This window comes from Barbus barbus (genome assembly GCF_936440315.1).
Source record: "Barbus barbus genome assembly, chromosome: 32".
Lineage (NCBI taxonomy): Eukaryota > Metazoa > Chordata > Actinopteri > Cypriniformes > Cyprinidae > Barbus > Barbus barbus.
The window spans coordinates 11,657,419-11,678,872 of record NC_136760.1 but is presented as its reverse complement, the minus strand read 5'-3'; the positions used below and the strand labels follow the sequence as shown (position 1 = coordinate 11,678,872).

The 21,454-nt window shown below is 37.1% G+C and overlaps 1 protein-coding gene across 1 annotated transcript in view; it reads left to right on the top strand.

Annotated features, from left to right (window-relative positions):
- LOC306852487 (glutamate receptor ionotropic, delta-1-like) overlaps positions 1-21,454 on the top strand; it is a gene marked incomplete at both ends in the record, with an annotated part of 478,213 nt that overhangs the window by 247,222 nt on the left and 209,537 nt on the right. The window contains one exon of the mRNA XM_079389365.1: positions 2,189-2,473. Coding sequence (XP_079245491.1) covers positions 2,189-2,473 — 285 coding nt within the window. The remainder of the gene's footprint in view (positions 1-2,188; positions 2,474-21,454) is intronic.

Here is a 21,454-nt window from a genome sequence, read left to right as displayed (position 1 = left end):
TCAGAGGCAAATGGGTTTAAAATTGTTTTAAAGAACAAAGAATCTAAATGTTTTATCTTCATTTAACCCTAAAATCAGGTTTTTGAGTTTAATTATATAATTACGAAGATCACAACCAGTGTATGCTTGATAAGGCATCAACCTTTAAGTCTTTTTGTAAGAAAATGCAACACTATAAAGCTAAAATGTTGGGGTTACCAGATACCAGGGAAGGAAAATACACCACCAACAGTATTGGAACTAGAGCAGTAATAAATTAAAGGGCAGTCTAGACAACTGATTAGACTCTAATTGGAGTTTGAGCCATTAGCTGAGTCTCAGCCTCAAGGACCACATTGCTTTTGGGACCAACAATACAAGACTAATGTTTTAGACATAATGACTTCTCAACTGATTTTAGCATGCACGGGTGTGTATGGTTGTATGAGACTTGTTATTTTGCTGTACTAAGCATTATTCTATAATATACAGAACGACCTGGGTATCACCCAATTATAACATGTTGCTTAAATAGGAGCAATGCGATATGAATGCCAAAGAGGCCATAGAGCCTAGATACTCTTTTTTTTGTCCCCATGGAGCTTGTTTCCTTGCATGGCTTCTGTAGCTGAATAAAATGCATATATCTAATTTCAGAGGCCAAAACAAATTAAATCCAGTCAGTTATTTGGGGCTGTGTTTAGTTTTTTTTATGTATTGGCTGAGAAATAAAGTTTACTTTTTGTGACACTGAAATTAAAACTCATTTGGCTTTGAATAATACAAAGGCAGACAATGAGTCTGTCTCTGTATAATGTGTCAGCAATTGAGCATTGAAACCATGTTGAAGTAGTGTCCTTTCATGCTCAAAAAAAAAAAATTTATGATGTACTGTTCTAGATTTTAATCTAAAGATTAATTGCTGTTTAAATTAAATGACTTTCAAATTATTGCAAAATTAGAAAATGGGCTTTTCATAATCTGCACAGACAATTCTGCTTATAAGGGTTGGTTGTTATGACTTAATAAATAAAGTTATGACTTTAAATATTGGTGGTACGAATATTTTCTATCACACTAAGATTACTGATCACAGCTCAGATAACTGTGCTGTAAATTCAACGATAAAATGAATTACTGCACGCTAAATACCAATTAAAAAAAAAAAAAGTTACATTCAAATTTCAGCACATTTGTATATTTTCTCTTTTTATTTGGAACTTGATGGAATTAAATGATAATGATCTACTGTATATTATTAAAGCAAGCTGCGACGTTGCTTGACCAATATTTTGTGCTGGTGCAACATCGTCACCGAATTACACATTTCTACCATCACACTGCCCAGTTCTACTTGTGTGTCTTACTTTATTATGTTGTTTATATGCCTATATACTCATTTAACTTTGTAACTTTTGTACATTTCCACTTATCAGAATCAGTCGTGACACTCCAGATTTGCTGTGCATGTAGAGAATAAATGTCAAATAAATGAACATGATGCAACCTTCAGACACCGGTGTATCACAATGCACAGTTGAAATTATTATTATTATTCTAATTCTTCCTCAAAGTTTTAGTGGCCATTGACTTGACATTATGAAACAAAGACAGAACTGTGTTATGTCAATGTTGATGCGTTTCTGATTTTCAAACCAGAAGTAAATGGGGATTCTCCATTTAAAATGCTTTTAACCAGGCACAAAATGTTTTCTGTTTTCTGGAGCTGCCAAGAACATAACCAAATTATTTCTAAAGCTACATTTTAGAGCCAAATTTTGTCTTACCCACAGAATAGACCTCTTAGTGACTTCCCACAACTTAAAGAGTCATCAAAAATTAATAACCTCTGCAAAAATATTGTCTGCCCATGCTTGCCCTCTTTTTCTATGAATAAAAACAATAAAATGAAGTAAAATAAAAACGTGGGGAATATTTTATGCTAACTGCTCTTCACTGAATATTGTGCTTTTTGTCAAAGTGAATAAGACGATAAAGGGAAGGTAGCCACTCTACAGGAATTACCACACTTTTTTTTTTTTTTTATCTGTTTCTTATACCTTGTTATACACTGTATTCTAACAGCTGTGCTGTGTATCGACACCATTAACAGCAGAGCCATGTGAGTGTTTAGAAGTTTAGTTTTTGCTCAGGCGACTCTTAAACTATCCAAGCTCATCAGTTCTCCATCTTCTCTTTAATTTTGCAGCATGTGAACTGATGACGCAGGGGATCCTGGCCTTGGTCACGTCTACAGGCTGTGCCTCAGCCAGTGCTCTGCAGTCCCTGACAGATGCCATGCACATACCTCACCTTTACGTCCAGCGAAACGCTGAAGGATCACCTCGTACTGCATGCCAACTCTATCCAAGCCCCGACGGAGAGAGATACACCCTCGCAGCACGACCGCCCGTCCGTCTAAGTGATGTCATGTTGACGTTAGTTGGTGAGCTGCGTTGGCAGAAGTTCATCATCTTCTATGACAGTGACTATGGTGAGTGATCAATTGCAAGATTGATTGATTTATTTTGGGAAAAATAAAAAAATCTTACTAAACCTTACATGTTGCATTCTGATGAACAGTTAATGCTGGGTATTTATTGTGGTGTGATTCCATGTGATAATTGCTGATTTGGTTAAAGCTGTGTTACACTAACAGTGATTAATTTGTTGGAGTCTCTTAGCTGTTGGTTTTTGTAGTAGCATTGCTTTGCTGCTCACTTGCATAAAGATTTAATTTATTAATTATTTCTATCTATCTATCTATCTATCTATCTATCTATCTATCTATCTATCTATCTATCTATCTATCTATCTATCTATCTATCTATCTATCTATCTATCTATCTGTCTATCTATCTATCTATCTATCGTGCATGTATCGAACCGTACGGTTCACGGGGCAAATTCCAAATGGAAGTGATCATCCCTATCCCCTTGGAGTGGGGACTTTGGAGTGAACAGGGCACGTGCGTGCCATTATTTAGTAATTTGGAATGCACTTGGCAAAGGGAATGATCTAATTTCCTCATTATCTTCAGCTGCGATGTTCCCATGACAACGCAGCATGGTGTGCATCAGCAGATTCACTGACGGGCACCAGCATAAAAAAATATGCATTTTATATTTTAAAAAGTTGTATACATATTAGATTTTATATATATTATAAAGCAAAAAACTTTAAAACATTTTAAAATATAAACTGTATGTTCATTTGCAACAGTTATGCTAACAACAATAAAAAGACATTTATGACATTAAAACAGCGAATCTGCTGACGCACACCATGCTGCGTTGTCAGCTGAAGATAATGAGGAAATTAGATCGCTCCCTTTGTCAAGTGCATTCCAAATGACTAAATAATGGCATGCACGTGTCCTGTTCACTCCAGTCTATCTATATAATTACATTTTATATTACAATCAGAGCAAATTAAAGGCGGTACATGAAATACTATGCATAGATGCTTTACAATCAACAATATAAATGAGAATAATATTTTTAGCATTATATCATTCATTGGTGGAAATTTTTCACAAGATTCTTCATAGAATTTGCCTTAATACTTTGTGCAAAGCATTGTTTTAGGACAGCATGTTCATTCTGAATCAGCATGCAGTGTTCTCTTTAAGCATTGCAGGTTGACCTGTAAGGGCTCCACACAGGTGCAGCATGAAGAACTGGTTGAGATGACTGCTTTACAAACCTTGATTTCACTTCACAGCCATGAAATAGTGGCAATGTGAGGGCAATAGATGTTAGAACTTATCCATTCAGAGCAGCTGCACAGGTCTGAACTTCAAAATGGAATACTAGTATATGAAACACAGATTCAGAAATGCCATTTGTTTGAGGCTTTGATCATAAGACGTTAGCAGTGAAGTATGAAACATGAAACTCAATTTTTTTCCTCAAGTGTCCACATGGGTGGTCAGCCTAATGAAATGAGAATGACACACAAACATTTGACTTGTGTCAGGCACACTTAAAGTGACCCACACAGGGAATTGACTACAAACCCATTTTTCAGACATTTTTTACATGTCTGAAAAATAAAATAAAGAAAGAACCGCATGTTTTAAAATCTTCCCAGTCTAATGACATTTATGACATCTGCTTCGAACATTGCAATGCATGTGATAACTTTTGTTAATGCTACAATAAGTACAATAAGTAAGGACATCGGACAAGTTGATATGATTCTTTAAGGTCCATACGCAGTTCTTCTGTAGCTGAGACTGGACCACAAATGACGAACATAGACGCATTTAGGTAGATCGGGAGGTGCGTTTCCTTCAAAAGTGAAAGTAATTCACTGCGTCTTCAGCGGCTCAGACAAATGCTGACAACTGCTATATTCATTACTACATCGAACAACAGAACACCGATATGGAGACATTCTTGTCTATGTCGCTGCTCCAACATCAAAACAATGGCAGTCGGACTGTTCACAGGTCACTCAAGGCGGGTCTAATGTAAGACGGCTGTGTCAATCAGCAATCGTGGGAGGGGCCTTGGTCTGTGTGACGTCACACAGACAAGAAGCTGAGAATGGCTTTATTTGAAAAAAGGGCTACTGTTTTTAGGGATTAAATAAAAACCACTGGGTGGATTTTTATCATTATAGGGTGGATGTGTACACACTGTCAACACACATTTATGTTCAAACAACATGTAAAAGTTCATTTTTCATCCGATGACCCCTTTAACACACCTCTGTGTAGTTATAAGGGCAACACTTTTTGTGTTACTTTTAACTCAACCATGTGCTATTCCTATTAATTTTCTACACACTAATGTGTTATAGTTACACAATTTCTGCCAATTATGTACTCAAAATTACACAAAATGTGCTAAAATAGTCAACACAAAAAATGTGTTAAAAATTAACACATCCTTTTTGAGAGTGTAAATCCACTTCACCAGCTAATTACACATCAACAGTCATGCTATAAAGGTACAGCAAAAATAGAAGTTCAAAGACAGTGCTCTCTGTGGATTTTCTGATAATCCATTCAGAATTTGAGCTTTGATTTGTTTTTCATGATGCTAAGAGGACCAGTGACAGGTTACATGCTGCAAAGTTTCAGGAGTGACATCCGCATATAAATGTGCCATTCATATGTGGATATTATTATCAATGGACAGGGCAAAAATATGTCAAAATAAATGTATATTAAGGCTAGAGCACCCTCAGTAATTTCATAAGTACCCTCAGTGATTTGATTGTGGAACTTCCTGTATCTGGAGATTATAATTTTATAAATTTCTATATTATATTTATATATTTATCCCATATATCAAAGCTGTGTGTAGCGCTCTAACATGATGTATTGTACGTGCTTTGAGCGACCATGCATGGTTCTCTCCGATATCGTGACCCAGATAGCACACAAAATTATGACAAAATTAGATCCCAGTATAATTTCCTGATGATAATGTTTTGCTAGTACTTATGTTTATTTAAATGTATGAAATTTAAAATAAGCATATGGTTGAAAACACTGAATGGCTGTGATAATAAGACAAGAGCTCAGCGTGTCCGATCTGTCTCAGCGCCAGCCAAAGCGCAAAAGCAGATTTGAATTCAGCAGTTGATCACGTGACACACTGAGCATTCTAATCATACCAGTGTTATCGTACACTCCAGGGACCAGCACAGAGTGATCACACTGATGCGATCATACGCATTAAAGAGTTAAAAATCATATTTGTATTAAGTCTCTGCATTGTTCCAGATATGGCTCTAGTTCTAAACTGAACATGCAGGAGAAGTATTACTTCTAATTTGGTCAAAGGAAACTTGTTAAAATCAACATTTTTCTATATTAATTTGTGCATTTTTCAATTGTTTATTAAAAGTGCAAAAAGTCATTGACGAAAAGCTGACAAGAAGTCAATATTTTACTTTTTCGGCATCATTTTGTGTGTATGGTTATAAATTCAATGTTGGCTTTCACCATAGCATTTAAAGATACAACAACTATTCTTGTTTCTGTTTTTTTTTTTGTCATGGTTAAAAAACAAAAAATAAATGGACTCAAACATACACAGACTCTAAAGATGGCTGTGCACTTAGGGGCACTGTGCATAGGGGCAGTATTAGGAATTATCAGACTGCTAAATGCCACAGATGACCAGTCAGAGTCAGATATTCCAAAGAGTACCTAGAGTAAATAAGTTATTTAATTATTATTCTAATTAAATATCTTAACATAATAGTTTAGATGTATGAAATAATCATTCTGAATATACCAAGTACTTTAAGTCACTAAGTACTTTATGCCATGTTTGAAAATGAACTGTAGAAGTGAATGAAAACATGAAAACATGAAAAATGAAAACATCACCAATTAATAACAGTAGATTTGCTCCTTTCTTCATTTGTCTGTTAGCGTTCATACTGCTGAATAAATTTCTATAATGACCTAATGTATTTTTTTTTTCTCTGAAGAAAAGACCCCAGACATTTCACATGTCTTAGACTTTCAGAAATTATCTCTCAAAAAGAGGTGTCTATGCTCAGATGCCAAAATCTGTAATAGAATTCAGATATCTCAGTATAGACTGAAATATTTATCATCAAATTCTTCAAAGAATTAATGATCTGAGTTATTCTATCCAGATCGATTTAATAGTGCAATATTCTCACCTTGAGCAAGTGATTCTTTATTTCTCCCCAGAAACATCTTAGATAAAGTTATTACTTACATGAAACATAACTGAATTTTCTAAGATACGAAAGTGCAATCTCTGAACAATAGCATTTACCTCTAGGTTCCCTCTTTCAATTTTCCACCTGATCTGTAATACCTTATTTCCAGAATTTCAATCAAAAAAATAAATCTTCAGGTCAAAAGACAGATTCAGGTAATATATTTAAACTAGACAGTTGACTTTATCTTGAGGTCTGATTGCACCTCCATATCTCTGCCTGTTAAATAAAAATCACATAATGCTGCTTTGTTTGAGGCACAAAGTGAGATGGTTTATTTTGGAGTGTTGTTTTACCTCAAGCAACACACAAAGCTGCCATGCTGTAAACGTCTTAAGATCTCAGGGCTGAAGTATTAAAGTCTGTGTACTGATGCCACACAGTATGACATACACCCAGCATCCAAAATTAAATCCATGCACAAAATGCAAATGAAAACTTTGTGACCTGTTGTGACTTGCATGTCTTTTAACTTTTATTTTATAACTTTATATATGATAATACCAGAACTCCAGGTGATGACTTATAAAGAAAATATTTAATAATATATAGACCAAAGGGGGGAAAAGAGACTTTGTTTGGGAAGATGATCAGTAAACCTTAGCATCTAGATAACATTAGCATTGCAGTTCTTTACAACAATGGTATTAGAAACTGCATTGTCATCTATCGTCAAAGATCAGCATCATCATCTTTGAATTTTATGTAGACGTTGTAAAGTGTGGTCTAAGGCCCCGTTTACACAAGTGCGTTTTGGTTTTAAAACACATAACTTTTGCTATGGTTACGCCTATCATTTACACTACTCTGGCATTTTCGAGGTTGAAAATGGAAACTTTTGAAAATGCTGCAAACCCCGTTTTAGTTTGAAAACTCCGGGGGTTGCCTTTCAGTGTAAACGGACCTTTTTAAAATGATGGTGTGGCTGCCCACATTTGCACTGCGTATCCTTGTCGACCGTGTAAACAATAACAGCATGCGCATTGTTGTAACCATAGATATGTACAAGTAGATTTCTCATTCGACCGCTCCAAGCACTCAGATGCATCCGCCATCTAAATAACAGGGAATCTACCTTTACATATCTATGGTTGTACCTGCATGAATGGTCATGTGACATGCGTTTTAGGTTGTTTAGTGTAAACGGAGATCGTTTCTGAAACTCAGCGGAAACAGCAGTGTAAACGGGGATCGTTTTCATTCTAAAACGCCGTTTTAAAACGAAAATGCTCTAGTGGAAATGGGGCCTAAATAGCTATCAATTGCATTCCCATTAAAAAAAAAAAAAAAAAGAGAATCAATTCGGGCATCACTGCACTGCACTCTTTCATCAAATTGTATATTTAGCGTACCATAGCAATGTCTTTTCTTTTTTTTGTCTTTGTCGGTCTTTCTGTTGTCTGGCTTCAGACTTTTCCTTTTCTTTGGCCACACAGGCAATGCCGATGTTACAGCGGAAAGCCTGTCTTTCATTCAGTACTCATGGTGGAGATACTATTGACAAGAACCAAAAACAAAGCAATATGAGTGATTTGCAATGCTCAGGTGAAATGCTATAGTAATACTACAAATCTGTGGAAGCATTTGACATCACGCAAAAGGCGACGCGATTTCCGCAATGAATGAATGGCGGATGGCACAGATTGGCTCTGACGCTGTTTTGTTTAATACACACATACTAAAGCGCGGGCAATGCTCACTGTGTTTTCAGCCTCTGCAGTCTCAATATATGAAGATATGAACACACAAATATCATCTCCAGCTGCACAGAGAGTCACTTCATTAGCATTTTATTTATATAAAATATCAGTATAACATACACAGCAGCAGCAAGTTCTTCATGGCAACCTGTCAAAATAAAAGTCTGATTAATGTGAAGAAACTTTGACAGAAATATATTACTATTGTGCAGTCTTATGTAACACTACTACTACTACTAAATATTAATAAAACTTTATTTTTAAAGGAATAATTATATTTGTTTTCTTTTTAATTTTAAACCTCTGTTGTGCAGCACTTTGCCAAAAAATAAAAAGGTTTAGTTTTCATTTGACTGGCATAAATTAAATGAACGTTTTATGCCTTAATTTGATTACCACAAAAATTAAGAAAAATATTTTATGGGGCCCTATTTTTAAAAAAAATAGGACCCTACAGACATTTTTCCTGAATGTGGAAGTCACGCTTGACTCTTAGCCGGAAGGATGCTTTGCATTTCCGGTCTCCAGTGTTTCTAGTCAAATTAACGCATATTCCGAGCTGAGAATCTAATGTTAAACAATTAAAATTAAATGTTTTTAAAAAGCACATGGCTAAATAGCACCATCACTTTACAGTGTAGCAATGACATTTGCCATTTGTCAATGTCATTTGTCAGTGCCTCACTCCTCAAAGTTTAATGAGTGTGTAGATGACACGAAGCTACCGATGTTAGCTACATTAAAAACAGATGGGCAGGCACTATTTGATTGGGTTCCTATGAAGACCGAGACAGAAGAGCATCCAATCAGAAGTCAGATTTCATAATGTTGGCTCTCATCGTTTACTCAGGAAAAAGGTCTATACAAAAAAGAATAGGTTTAAAATACAGACCTGTGGCTGTTCATTTATTTTTATTAATTCACCTTTTGTAAACTGATGTTCACTGTTCATTTTTTTTTTTTTTTTATATCAATAGCATTTGTATTAAAACTATATTCACTGAATGTAATCAAAAAATCGAGAATCAAATCAGAATCAAATTGAATAGGGACATCTGAATCGATACCCAGCCCTAGTTAATTGCAACAATATGTGTATTCTATTATTTAATTTATGTTTTTTGCAATACCAAAGACTATGCTACTAGTGCATCTATAGAGGTGGCAGCCACTGATTCTTTCCAATGTTTTGCCAAACACTGCCGGTCACATCATTTCAGCAATGGCAAATTACATTATATACGTGTTTTATATAAGTGTTTTAAAAAAATAAATAAATACAAAAAAAAAAATATATATATATATATATATATATATACACACATATACATATATATGCACCAGATTACCTAATTGCACTTCTAACATTACGATATGTTTTAATGATTAACGTCTCTCATTAGGTGTGAATTTAAATTAATTAAATTAAATCAACTAGTTACACATGTCACTTTCAGTCTGTGCAATGCTGATTTTTTACAAACTCATTTAGATTTGTTTGTGACACAGTTATGATATGCAGAAAACAGAACATGACTTCAAAAGAACTCTCGGTAACACTTTAAAATAGGGAACACTTATTCACCATTAACTATGACTTTTCCCTCAATAAATTCCCAATTTGGTGCTTATTAATAGTTAGTAAGGTAGTTGTTAAGTTTAGGTATTGGGTAGGATTAGGGATGTAGAATAAGGTCATGTACAATAAGGCATTAATATGTGCTTAATTACTACTAATAAATGGCTAATATTCTAGTAATATGCATGCTAATAAGCAACTAGTTAAGATACCCTAAAATAAAGTGTTACCGAACTCTCAAAAGGATCTTTACAATGTATTACATGAGATCTTGGTTAACAGTAACGCACTAGTAATAAAGTGTTACCTAATTTTACAATCACGTTTGAATTTTAACCACTGGGTTTCCATAATCTTCAGCAAGACTGATGAACAGTCACACTCATTCTCAGTCTCACACCAGAGAAGCTGTGTGTCATATCAACGCAAGCTCTTTCCAGCAAGATGTCACCATCAGCTGGCGTTTACATGAAACATGATTAAAGCTGAATCATTTCCTGTGGAAGGTTTTTTTATTTATTTATTTATTTTCCTGTTAATTTGATCCTTTTCATTCAGCATCTCAAATTATTGGATGATGTGTGTAATTCTTTACACTTAAAAGGTAAAAAAGCTGTCACCGGGGTGGTATGTTTTTAATAGGTTAATCCACAATTCTAATTATCTAAAAATAAATTAAAATTTACATCAATTTATTTCATGTCTCATGTTATTCATCTACCGCACAAGCAAAATAAACAGTTTACAGGTGCAGGGTTGGATATTCTCTGTTTTTTGTTTGTATGCAACAGCAAAGGAAAATACCTTTATTTTTTGCCTGCTGCGACAAATGTACAAGGTAAGGTCAGAAGCTCCATTTGTGTGTGGGAATTGGAAAAAAAAAAATAGCCTATGGCATCAGAGCGAGAAAGAATCATACTGAAACTGGACTGAAAAATCCACGTAGATCTCTACCTGTGGGATTTTGCAGGTGCAGCAAGACAAAACATAAAGATTGTGGGTGGGAGCAGGAAGAAATATATTTTTATTTTAAGTGAGAGCAAGACAGATTTCTGCAGGACTGAAAAATTGATCCCACACAGACCTCTTGATTCGCAAGCGCCACAATGAACGATTCTGCCATTGTGTGCGAATGCATACTCTTTTAAACGTTGTCCTCCAAAGCCATCGCAATATCACTGTCTCTGATGAGTTAAAGCATTTAAAAGATATGGGACATTTATTCAAATTAAGGCATTTGTTGGGTTTTATTGGGAGCAGATGGGGCTGGGGGCTGGCGGTCCAGGGCCAAGCTCAGACCGGACTCCCACTGACAGCTGAATGATAATGATTAAGGAGAGACCTTGGATTTCCGTGCTGTTTCCCATCTCTCCCCTGCATCTCCCTTGTGCTCTTTCTCTTCTCAAGCTCTCAGATTACTGTCATACACCATTTCCCTCCCTCACTCTCTCTCTCTCTCTCTCTCTCTCTCTCTCTCTCTCTCGCTCTCTCTCTCTCTCTCTCTCACACACACACACACACACACACTGTCCTTTACTCTGAAACATCAAACACACTCAAGAACAAACGCACAGAGCCAGGCCTCAGAAATGTGTCCCGCTCACTTCCTGTGATGCTGCGGTCTGCTCTGTCGTATGAGTTCACACAGTGTCCCTTCCACACTACAGCACAGCAGCATGGCCCAAGTCAAACATCTGTCCATTTGGGAATTATGACCCTTTTGAATGCAATTTTGTATTTATTTATTTTTTGGTTTGCTTCATCACCTAGGAATGCATAAGAAAATAGAAATACTAACAGCATGAAGGTCTAACCAAAGTTGCTCTGCTGTGCACACAGCCATAACCCTCACAGTTTGTTATTGATGTATTCCAACACTTTCTCTCGCACATGACTTCATTGCACTTTCTTCACAGTAGGGCCCTTTTTTCAATTGCTGTCATTCACTAGCTGGCTTCTGCACTCCCTTTGGAGTGGATTAATACTGTCCTCATAGACACCTCCTGTACAAAGTCCCATTTCCCACTGAAATGCTCTTCTTGTATTCTTTGTGCAGCCAACGCAGAGATACCCCATTGTTTTGTAGCCTGCAGCCTATTTCCGAGGTGCACCATGGTCTTTATGCAACCAGAAAAGCAGAGACTGACAGAATCTGCATTTTCTATTCACATGGCTGTTCGCCTACAGTTCCTGAATATTTGCAGTAGTGCATCAATGCCAGACCCAAAATGACTGATGGATTGCAGCAGTGTTCTTCAAATCTGGCCCTGAAGGGCCACTGCCTAGCAAAATTCAGCCCCAGCCCTAATCAAAGATGCCTTACCAAGCTAATCACAGTCTTTAGAGTTACTTTGTGTGTGTGTGTGTGTGTGTGTGTGTGTTCTCTTTTTGTTCGACTTTTAAAATTAAAATTGTCATGTTTTTCCAAACCCGTAAGACCTCCGTTCATCTTCAGAACACAAATTAAAATATTTCTGATGGAATCTGAGAGCTCTCTGACCCTCCCATAGACAGCAAGGATCCTTACACAATCAAGGTCCAGAAACATTGCAAGGACACGGGTAAAATAATCTGTGACATCAGGGGTTCAACCGTAATTCTACGAAGCTACGAGAATACGTTTGAGTGCAAAATAAAACAAAAATAACGACTTTATTCAACTATTCGTCTCCTCCGTGTCACCCTCACGCCATGTTGGCGAGTATCCACTGAACGTAAACAATACATGCTATTCTGTGTCAGATCAAAGTGCAAACAAAGTAGACAACGTATCCAATGTATAACATATTTATTTTGCGCACAAAACGTATTCTCGTAGCGTCATAAAGTTACAGTTGAACCCTTGATGTCACATGGATCATTTTACTGATGTCCTTGCTACGTTTCTGGACCTTGACCGTGTAAGGACCCTTGTTTTCTATGGGAGGGTCAGAGAGCTCACGCGATGCATCAAAAATATCTTAATTTGTGTTCCGAAGATGAATGGAGGTCTTACGGGTTTGGAACGACATGAGGGTAAGTAACAGAAAAGTGACAGAATATTAATTTTGGGTGAACTAACAATTTAAGTTGTGGTACTACTTAATGATTTTTTATAATATTTTACTTTGCATTAATACACAATAATGACAATTTTCTAAAGTCTCTCAGTGGTTTACATAGTGGCAGTTTAGCATTATCTTTATTTTGTTTTGTTTTTTATTGAAATGTTTGCAAAGTATGAATGAAAGACACGAAACAATGACTACCTTCCAAAGATCCATTAAATTAAGAAGCCATTCGATGGCACTTGGTGACATATGTGGCTGCTGAGATTTTCAGCCTTAATAGAATGCAGCCTTCCAATTTATAAGTATTTACTAGAAAATTGCTGATAGGTGAGTTTGATCAGGTTTTGAGGTGAACCCTGCTGGGCAGTGGACATCCATGGTGGAATTTGAGAAACCTTAGGTTACAGTGACCACTTCACTTTTCATCAAGCTGAGTGGGAAGATGCTTGTGAGCTCCGATTTCTCACCTGAGGAAGAGAAAAAAAAAAACAGCTTTGTGTGGTAACATCTAAATTAATTGATCTTAGGTAATACACAAAAGGTTATGTTGGATGTTGTGGAAACTGTCTTTTGGGTAACACTTTGTAATAACTGCACGCCATGAATCCTTAGTTAAGCAGTAGTAAATAGTCAGTTCATCCTTTATAAAGCATTGGCCCAACATTAATAGTCATTAGTAAGTACTTTATAAATACAGCTATAAATGCCTTGTTCTTGATTTATAAACATATATATATTACAAAGGAGATTTAAAGGCTCAGTAATCTTCCTAACAGAAATAATAAACACACACAACACAGAGGGATTTAGAACTCAGAAATATTTATTTCAAGATGCAAAATAAATAAACTGTACAACTGTACACTTTAATTGCTCTGGGGTTTTTTTTATATGAAAGTGCAGAGGTTTATTTTTCATTTGTTTATCAAGTGTACAGTTGTACAGTTTATTATTTGCATCTTGAAAAAAAAAAAATAAAAAAAAAATAATAATAATAAAAAAAAGATGAATATGTGTTAATAAAGCATGTATTAACACACAGAGCAACTATATGTGTCTAAATAATAAGATTGATAAATGTACATTTAAATAGTTTATGAATCATTTACTTATACTTTCTAAATGATCTTATGAACCACTGACAACTCCTAAATAACTGGTTTGTAAATAATGTAATAATTTTTAAAGATTTTAAAGATTTTTTTTTATAAAGATGAATTGACTATTTACTAATGCTTAACTAATTAACGTCTTTTGTTCTTGCATGTACACTCCATATTCTATATCACTTGTGTGGGTGCTAAAGAGACTTCAGTCACAAAGAGAAAGCCTGTGCCTAAACAGGATTCGAACCACACTGACGGATATAAAACTATATTTTTTTTGTTGGAAATTCTCCTGTAAGTGGACATTGGCGCAGCATGACAATTCCACTCATACGGTGATCACTGGTAATTTACAGGTTACATCTTTCCACAGTGAAAGACGAAAAATATGATTTACTACCAAACTGACTACATTTGGTTACACCAACAAAAGGTGTTTTATTTATTTAGGTTATTTATAGATAGATACAGGCTCTGTATTAAGCAGAACATGACGTACAGAATGAAAAGTGTTTCTTTTGCTACATGAAGAAGTCTGAAATGTATGTACATTTGACAAATATTGCATCTAATTCACTTAATCTCTGATAAAGTATGCAAACATCGAGCAAGTGTCACTATGGGAAGCAAAATGTCTGCATCCTTCCTATACCAAAAGGCCAGTCCTGCTGATACTTCTAGACTAGAGTTGTCTGAGTTCTATGGGGATCGCTGGTAATTTACAGGTTTAAAAAGTGAAAGATGAAAAATATGATTTACTACCAAACTGACCACATTTGGTTACACCAAAAAGTTTTTTTTATTTATTTATTTAGGCTATTTGTTTATTTTTTTGTTGGAGTTCTTAAAACAGTGGTTCTCAACTTGTGACCCACATTTCCCCATGGTCATCATGCCACAACCCACAAAGTGAAAATAACATGGAATGTTTGGGTTATAAACAACAGTTACCATGATGAATATAATGAAACATGGAAACTGCTCCTGAATAGAATGAATATTATACCTTCATGCAAATCCTTCCCAGCTAACACACGCAGTACCAGTTATGTGGTTTATCAGTACTGTACTTTTATTTCACGCGTTGTATGCTCGTAGTTCTGTGCTTTAGTGAAGTAATAATCAGCACGGCTCCGCGTTCGTGCATGGTATGGAAGACTGCGCGCTAAGAACACGGTATAACATATGGCAGTGGTTTTCAAACTAGTCCTGCGAGCACCCCCAACACTGCACATTTTCAAGGTCTCTCAAATCTGACACACCCATTTCAGGTCTTGCTGTCTCTACTAATGAGCTGATGAGTTGAATCAGGTGTGATAGATGAGGGAGACACAGAAAATGTGCAGTGTTGGGGGTGCTCGCAGGATTGGTTTGAAAACCACTGACATATGGGAAGCCAAACACACCGAAAGTGGGACGAAAAAGCACAGAAATGAAAGAATTTGCGCTGCGCTTACCTGTCATAGGCGTGGCTCAATGGACCGAGCGGCACGACCGACTCGACAGCGCAACATAATGAAGATCAATATTAAGTTATTACATTTGTTTTGCTTATTTTCTTTCATATTACTACATTAACAGTTGTTTTTGCTACTTTGAATGCATGTAGGCCTACAGGCTATATCTGTCACGGTGCACACAGCAGGGAGGAACGAGGAACACGCAGAGGAGTAAACTCAAAATACAGTCTTTAATAACTCCAAACAAGGCAGAGTAAGAAAAGGCAAGGCTGAAACAGACAGGACTATAAATACACAGGATAATCATAGATAATGAGACAAGAGTCAAGATTTTTATTTGTCACATACACAATTATACAGGGTATAACCAGCAGTGAAATGTAGGTCAGGTCCGCTCCAAGGACAGTGCAATTATAAAGTATACAGATATTAAGAAAAGTAGAAAAAATAAGAGAATAAAATAAAATAAAAGATAAAAAATATAAATATAAATATAAATGTGTAGGTCAGTATGTTGTTGACTTAAATAGTAATAAGAGGAATGTGCAAAAAGTTGACCAGGGTATTTAAATAGCAGCAATATGAGGTAGAGAAAAATTATGAATAGCTATTGATATGGTGATATTTACATGGAGTCATGTGATGTTATGACACAGAGTTAGAGTTTAGGAGCCTGATGGCCTGGGGGAAGAAGCTCCTTCTAAGTCTCTCAGTTTTTGCCATCAGGCTACGGAAGCGCTTACCAGATGGAAGCAAAGTGAATAGTCGGTTACCAGGGTGATTTGAGTCCTTGATAATTTTGACAGCTCTATTTTTGCAGCGTTTGAGGTAGATGTACTGCAGAGAGGGGAGAGCAGACCCTGAGATGCGCTCAGCTAAGTACACAACTCTCTGTAGTGCTTTGCAGTCCTGATTTGAGCTGTTTCCATACCACACTGAGATGCACTGAGTCAATACACTTTCTATGGTCCCTGAATAGAAAGTTTTCAGGATTGCTGGTGAGACCCTGAATTTCCTCAGCTGTCGCAGATGGTACAGTCTTTGCCTGGCTTTCTTAACCTGTGTTTGGATGTGTGTAGTCCAAGTCAGGTTCTCGGAGATGTTTACACTGAAGCTTCAAGTACATGTTTATACTTGAAGCTACTCACTCTCTCCACAGGGGTCCCACTGATCATAAGAGGAGTGTAGGGCTGCTGCTGTCTCTTCCTAAAGTCCATGATCAGCTCTTTAGTTTTGCTCACATTCAGAGAGAGACAGTTGTCCTGGCACCATGATGTGAGTCTCTCTACCTCATCCGAGTATGCAGTCTCATCGTTGTTGGAGATGAGGCCCAGAACCACAGTATCATCAGCGAATTTGACAATAGATGTGGAGCTGTGAGAGGACACGCAGTCATGCGTGTAGAGAGAGTAAAGCAGGGGACTCAGGACACAGCCCTGTGGGGCTCCTACGTTCAGGGTGATGGAGTTTGAGGTGAACTGGCCAACTTTCATCACTTGAGGTCTGCCGGTGAGGAAGTCTTGAATCCAGTCACAGAGTGAGGAGTTTAGGCCGAGGTCTGTGAGTTTAGAAGCCAGCTTGATGGGGACAATAGTGTTGAAAGCTGAGCTATAGTCAATGAATAGCAACCTTACATAATTCCCATTGTTGCTGTCTAAGTGTGTGAGGGAAGAGTGGAGGACGTGAGAGATGGCATCGTCCGTAGATCTGAAGAGGGTCCAAAGTATCAGGTATGGAGGAGAAGATGTGGCTCTTTACAAGTCTCTCAAAAACCTTCATGACTATAGATGTGAGGGCAACTTGGCGATAGTCATTCAGGCAAGATGGTTTATTGTTCTTTGGCACAGGGATAATGACAGATTTTTTGAATGAGGTGGGAACCACGGAGGTAGCAAGGGACTCATTAAAGATGGACGTGAACAAACCAGCGAGCTGATCAGCGCAGGACCTCAGAACACGGCCGGTTATCCCATCAGGTCCAGCTGCTTTCCTGACGTTCGCTTTCTTTAGCGCCCTCCGAACCTCATCCTCCGACACGGTGATTACAGGATCATCGCTGCTCTGCCTGCTGCTTCCTGACGCGCTGGTCGGCAGAGACGCGCCGCCGCCGTTGCAATCGAAGCGGCCGAAGAAGATGTTTAACTCGTCGGCCAGCAACGGATCTGCTCTCACCTCCGCGGAGGGTTTGTTTCCAAAGGCACAGATGGTCCTCAGTCCCTGCCACATCCGTCGAGAGTCATTGAGCTGGAAATGAGACTCAACTCTCTCTCTGTATCTGTGTTTAGCGGCTCTTCCGGCGCGTCGAAGAGCATAGCACGATGCTTTGTACTCGCGCATATTCCCGGTCAGAAGAGCCTCATTATAAGCTGCAGTGCGTGTGTTAACCGCAGCACGGATTGATCTGTCCACCCACGGTTTCTGATTGGAGAATGTCCTTACAGTTATTGTTTCTGTAGCTTGCTCGGTTAGCGTGTTTACAAAGCTTAATGCTACATCCGTGAACTCGCTGACGTCAGATGAACTCCCCCGGAACATGTCCCAGTCGACGTCATCAAGAGCCGCCTGCAGCATAGCCTCTGAGTGGGAGGACCAGCGCGTCACTACTCTCTGCACCGGAGGTTCCTGAACGAGCCTTTGTGTGTATTCCGGTATTAGAAAAATGGCGGCATGGTCCGATTTGCCAAAAGCCGGGAGTGAGCGGGCTTTGTAGGCATTCTTGAACTGAGTGTAGCAATGATCCAGTGTGTTTGGTCCTCTAGTTGGACAGGATACGTGTTGATTATTAGTTAATTCTGCCCAGCTGTGTTGATAAAAACACAGCTGGGCAGAATTAACTAATAATCACATTAAATAAGGACAGGAAACAAACCAAATATGGACACAAGCAGCGGGAACACGACAGACACGACAGAGGACTGACAATAGCCACATGTTCAAAGCAAAAACTTCCATTGTGTTTTATGGTTTCATTCATCAAGGCATATTTTAGGTAAATTGTACATTTAAGGATATTTGTGTAACTGTAGCATATGATTAGGCTATAGCCTACTGAAAAAAAAAAGAGTAAAATTTACTGAAACTTTTCTGCCATGATAGCCTATTATCCATTAATTTTACCTTACGGAAATATGGAATAAAAATGGTTTTACTATCGTAAATGTAACATGTCTGTGTTTTGCTTTGACTTAGTTTTCCCTGTTCTGTTCAGTTAATCATCGTTTAGTTCATTCACCTGTGTTTATTAATCAGTGTTCACATGTTGACCCTCATTATCTGCTCTTTATAAGTTCCTGCCTTTTGAGTTTGAGTTTGTCGGTGATTGTTTATGTCAAGTGTTGGTGCTACCTTCCTGAGATCTTCCTAGCTTCTTATTCTTGAATTATATATTAAAAGACTGTTTAATGATTCTCCGTCGTCCTCGTGCCCTTGTTCAGCACAGCGCGTAACAGTAAAAGTGCAGTAACCATTGATTTTGACGGATTGATTGTCATTTGTTTAACCACAGTTGAACTACAAATATGGTTAAATGGTTAGTGTAATAAAATCATGCTTATTTGTCGTGTGTTTTCTGATAACCCTAAAACAATGTAGTGCAAAATTCAAAATACATCATATTGAATTTACATACACTGTCGACAATTTTGAAAGAGTTATTTTGATTAACTAATAAAATTTTATGGTCCAACTTTATATTAGGTGGCCTTAACTACTATGTACTTACATTTAAATTAATAATTTGATACAATGCACTTATTGTGTACATGCATGTGTTTACATTGTACTTATATTTATATACTTATATACTATATGTAGTTGCATCTGTAATTAATTTCTGTAATTAAATTTATAATTACACTGTTGACCCATCCCTTACACCTTAACCCACCCTTAAACCTACCCATACCACCAAACCTGTCCCTAACATTACCCATATCCCATCTCAATAGCAGCAGAAGTGTTTTGCAATACAATATGACCACAATACGTACATTGCACTTATTTTTTGATGTAAATACATAGTAGTTAAAGCCACCTAAAATAAAGTGTAACCAATTTTATTTATTTAATATGGAGTGTAGAGAAAAGCCTTACAAACATAGCCATTATATAAAATTGCTTTGATTAAATAACATTACCTTGGACGTTCTCTGGTCTTTAGGGACAAAAAGAATCCCATATTACCCTGGACCACAAAAAGCACAGGTATGAAAGTGACGTGAAGTGGCCAAGTATGGTAACCCATACTCGGAATTTGTGCTCTGCATTTAACCCATCCAAAGTGCACACACACAGCAGTGAACACACACACACACAAACACCGTAAACACACACCCGGAGCAGTGGGGAGCCATTTCTGTTTGCAGTAATAGTCAACAATACATTGTATGGGTCAAAATTATAAAAAAAAATTTCATGCCAAAAATCACTAGGATATTGCTGTAAGTAAAGATCATGTTCCATGAAGATATTTGGTAAATCTCCAACCATAAATATATCAAAACTTAATTTTTGATTAGTAATACCCTGCCCTCCAAAAGTTTGGAAACGCCCTAGAAAAGTGGGGTTTTGGACAATATTGGCATGAATCCTTTTTAATTTGTGATAATTTTGCAAAGATAAGGGACAACACAAACTACGAAAACATATTTTATTACATAAACAGTTTATATATAGAAAAATCTTAAATTTTCGATTCATCAAAATATTCACCATTAGCAGCTATTACAGCTCTGCATAATCTGGGCATCCGAGCTGTCAGTTTATTCAAACATTGACTTGATACTGTATATTACTCCAAGCCTCCTGAAGGATTGCTCAAAGATGATTCACACTGGTTGGACACTTCTTACGGACATCACGGTCCAGTTCCTCCCATAGTAGCTCAATTGGGTTGAGGTCGGTTGATTGGGGAAGCCATTCCATGACAGACATGATGCCAGCTGACTGTTTCCTCTCCAAATAGGATTTGCAGAGCTTGAAAGTATGCTTGGGGTCATTGTCTTGTTGGAAGGTTTAGGAATGTTGGGGTGTTTCCAAACTTTTGGAGGGCAGTGTATATATTGCTAAGAACTTAATTTGGACAACTTTAAAGGTGAATATCTAAATATTTTTGAAAATATTTAGATATTTTGCACCCTCAGATTCCAGATTTTCAAATAGTTTTCCAAAAAGAGGCCAAATATTCTCAATATTTGAGAAGGCCAAATATTATAAACTCTGTAAACTCTATAATGCAGGAGAGAAGATCACCAGTTCAGTAAAAGACTCCAACAGTGGATAATCATTTGTAACCACTGAGCTGAGTTCAAATGATTCACCTTAGCATCGTGCTGGCGGCTTATGCAAATATAGTGTGCTTTGGTTAGAGCCCTACATATACACAGCTCATTTACTACCTTTGCTTTGCTGAGTCTTTCATTAGCTATTTATGCCCCACTGCTCTGGTGTTTGGAGTAAACACACTGTAAGTGACAACAGAATCGTGTTAGCTGTACACTTCTTAAGATGACCTGTCATTATATAAATGCCATGTATAGAAAAGCAGGTTACTCACACAGACTGCTGTCTTCAGCAATGATTAAAATGATGGGGGCATTTGTTGAATTAGTTAGTTAGTTAGTTATGCATGATTTTGGGGCATATGTCTATAAATCTTAACTTAAAAATGACAGATTTTATATCTTCTCTAAATGTTGCAAGGCAATGAACAACATTTATGAATATGTGTGGCACAAACAGCACACACACATGACAATTAATAACTGTTTTACATTTTGGTGGATTAGTGGCTTAAATGGTTTCACACAAAGGTTTGGGGTGGACTTTCATGCTTATGTTTTTTTTTTTCTACTCTCTCCCTAAAAA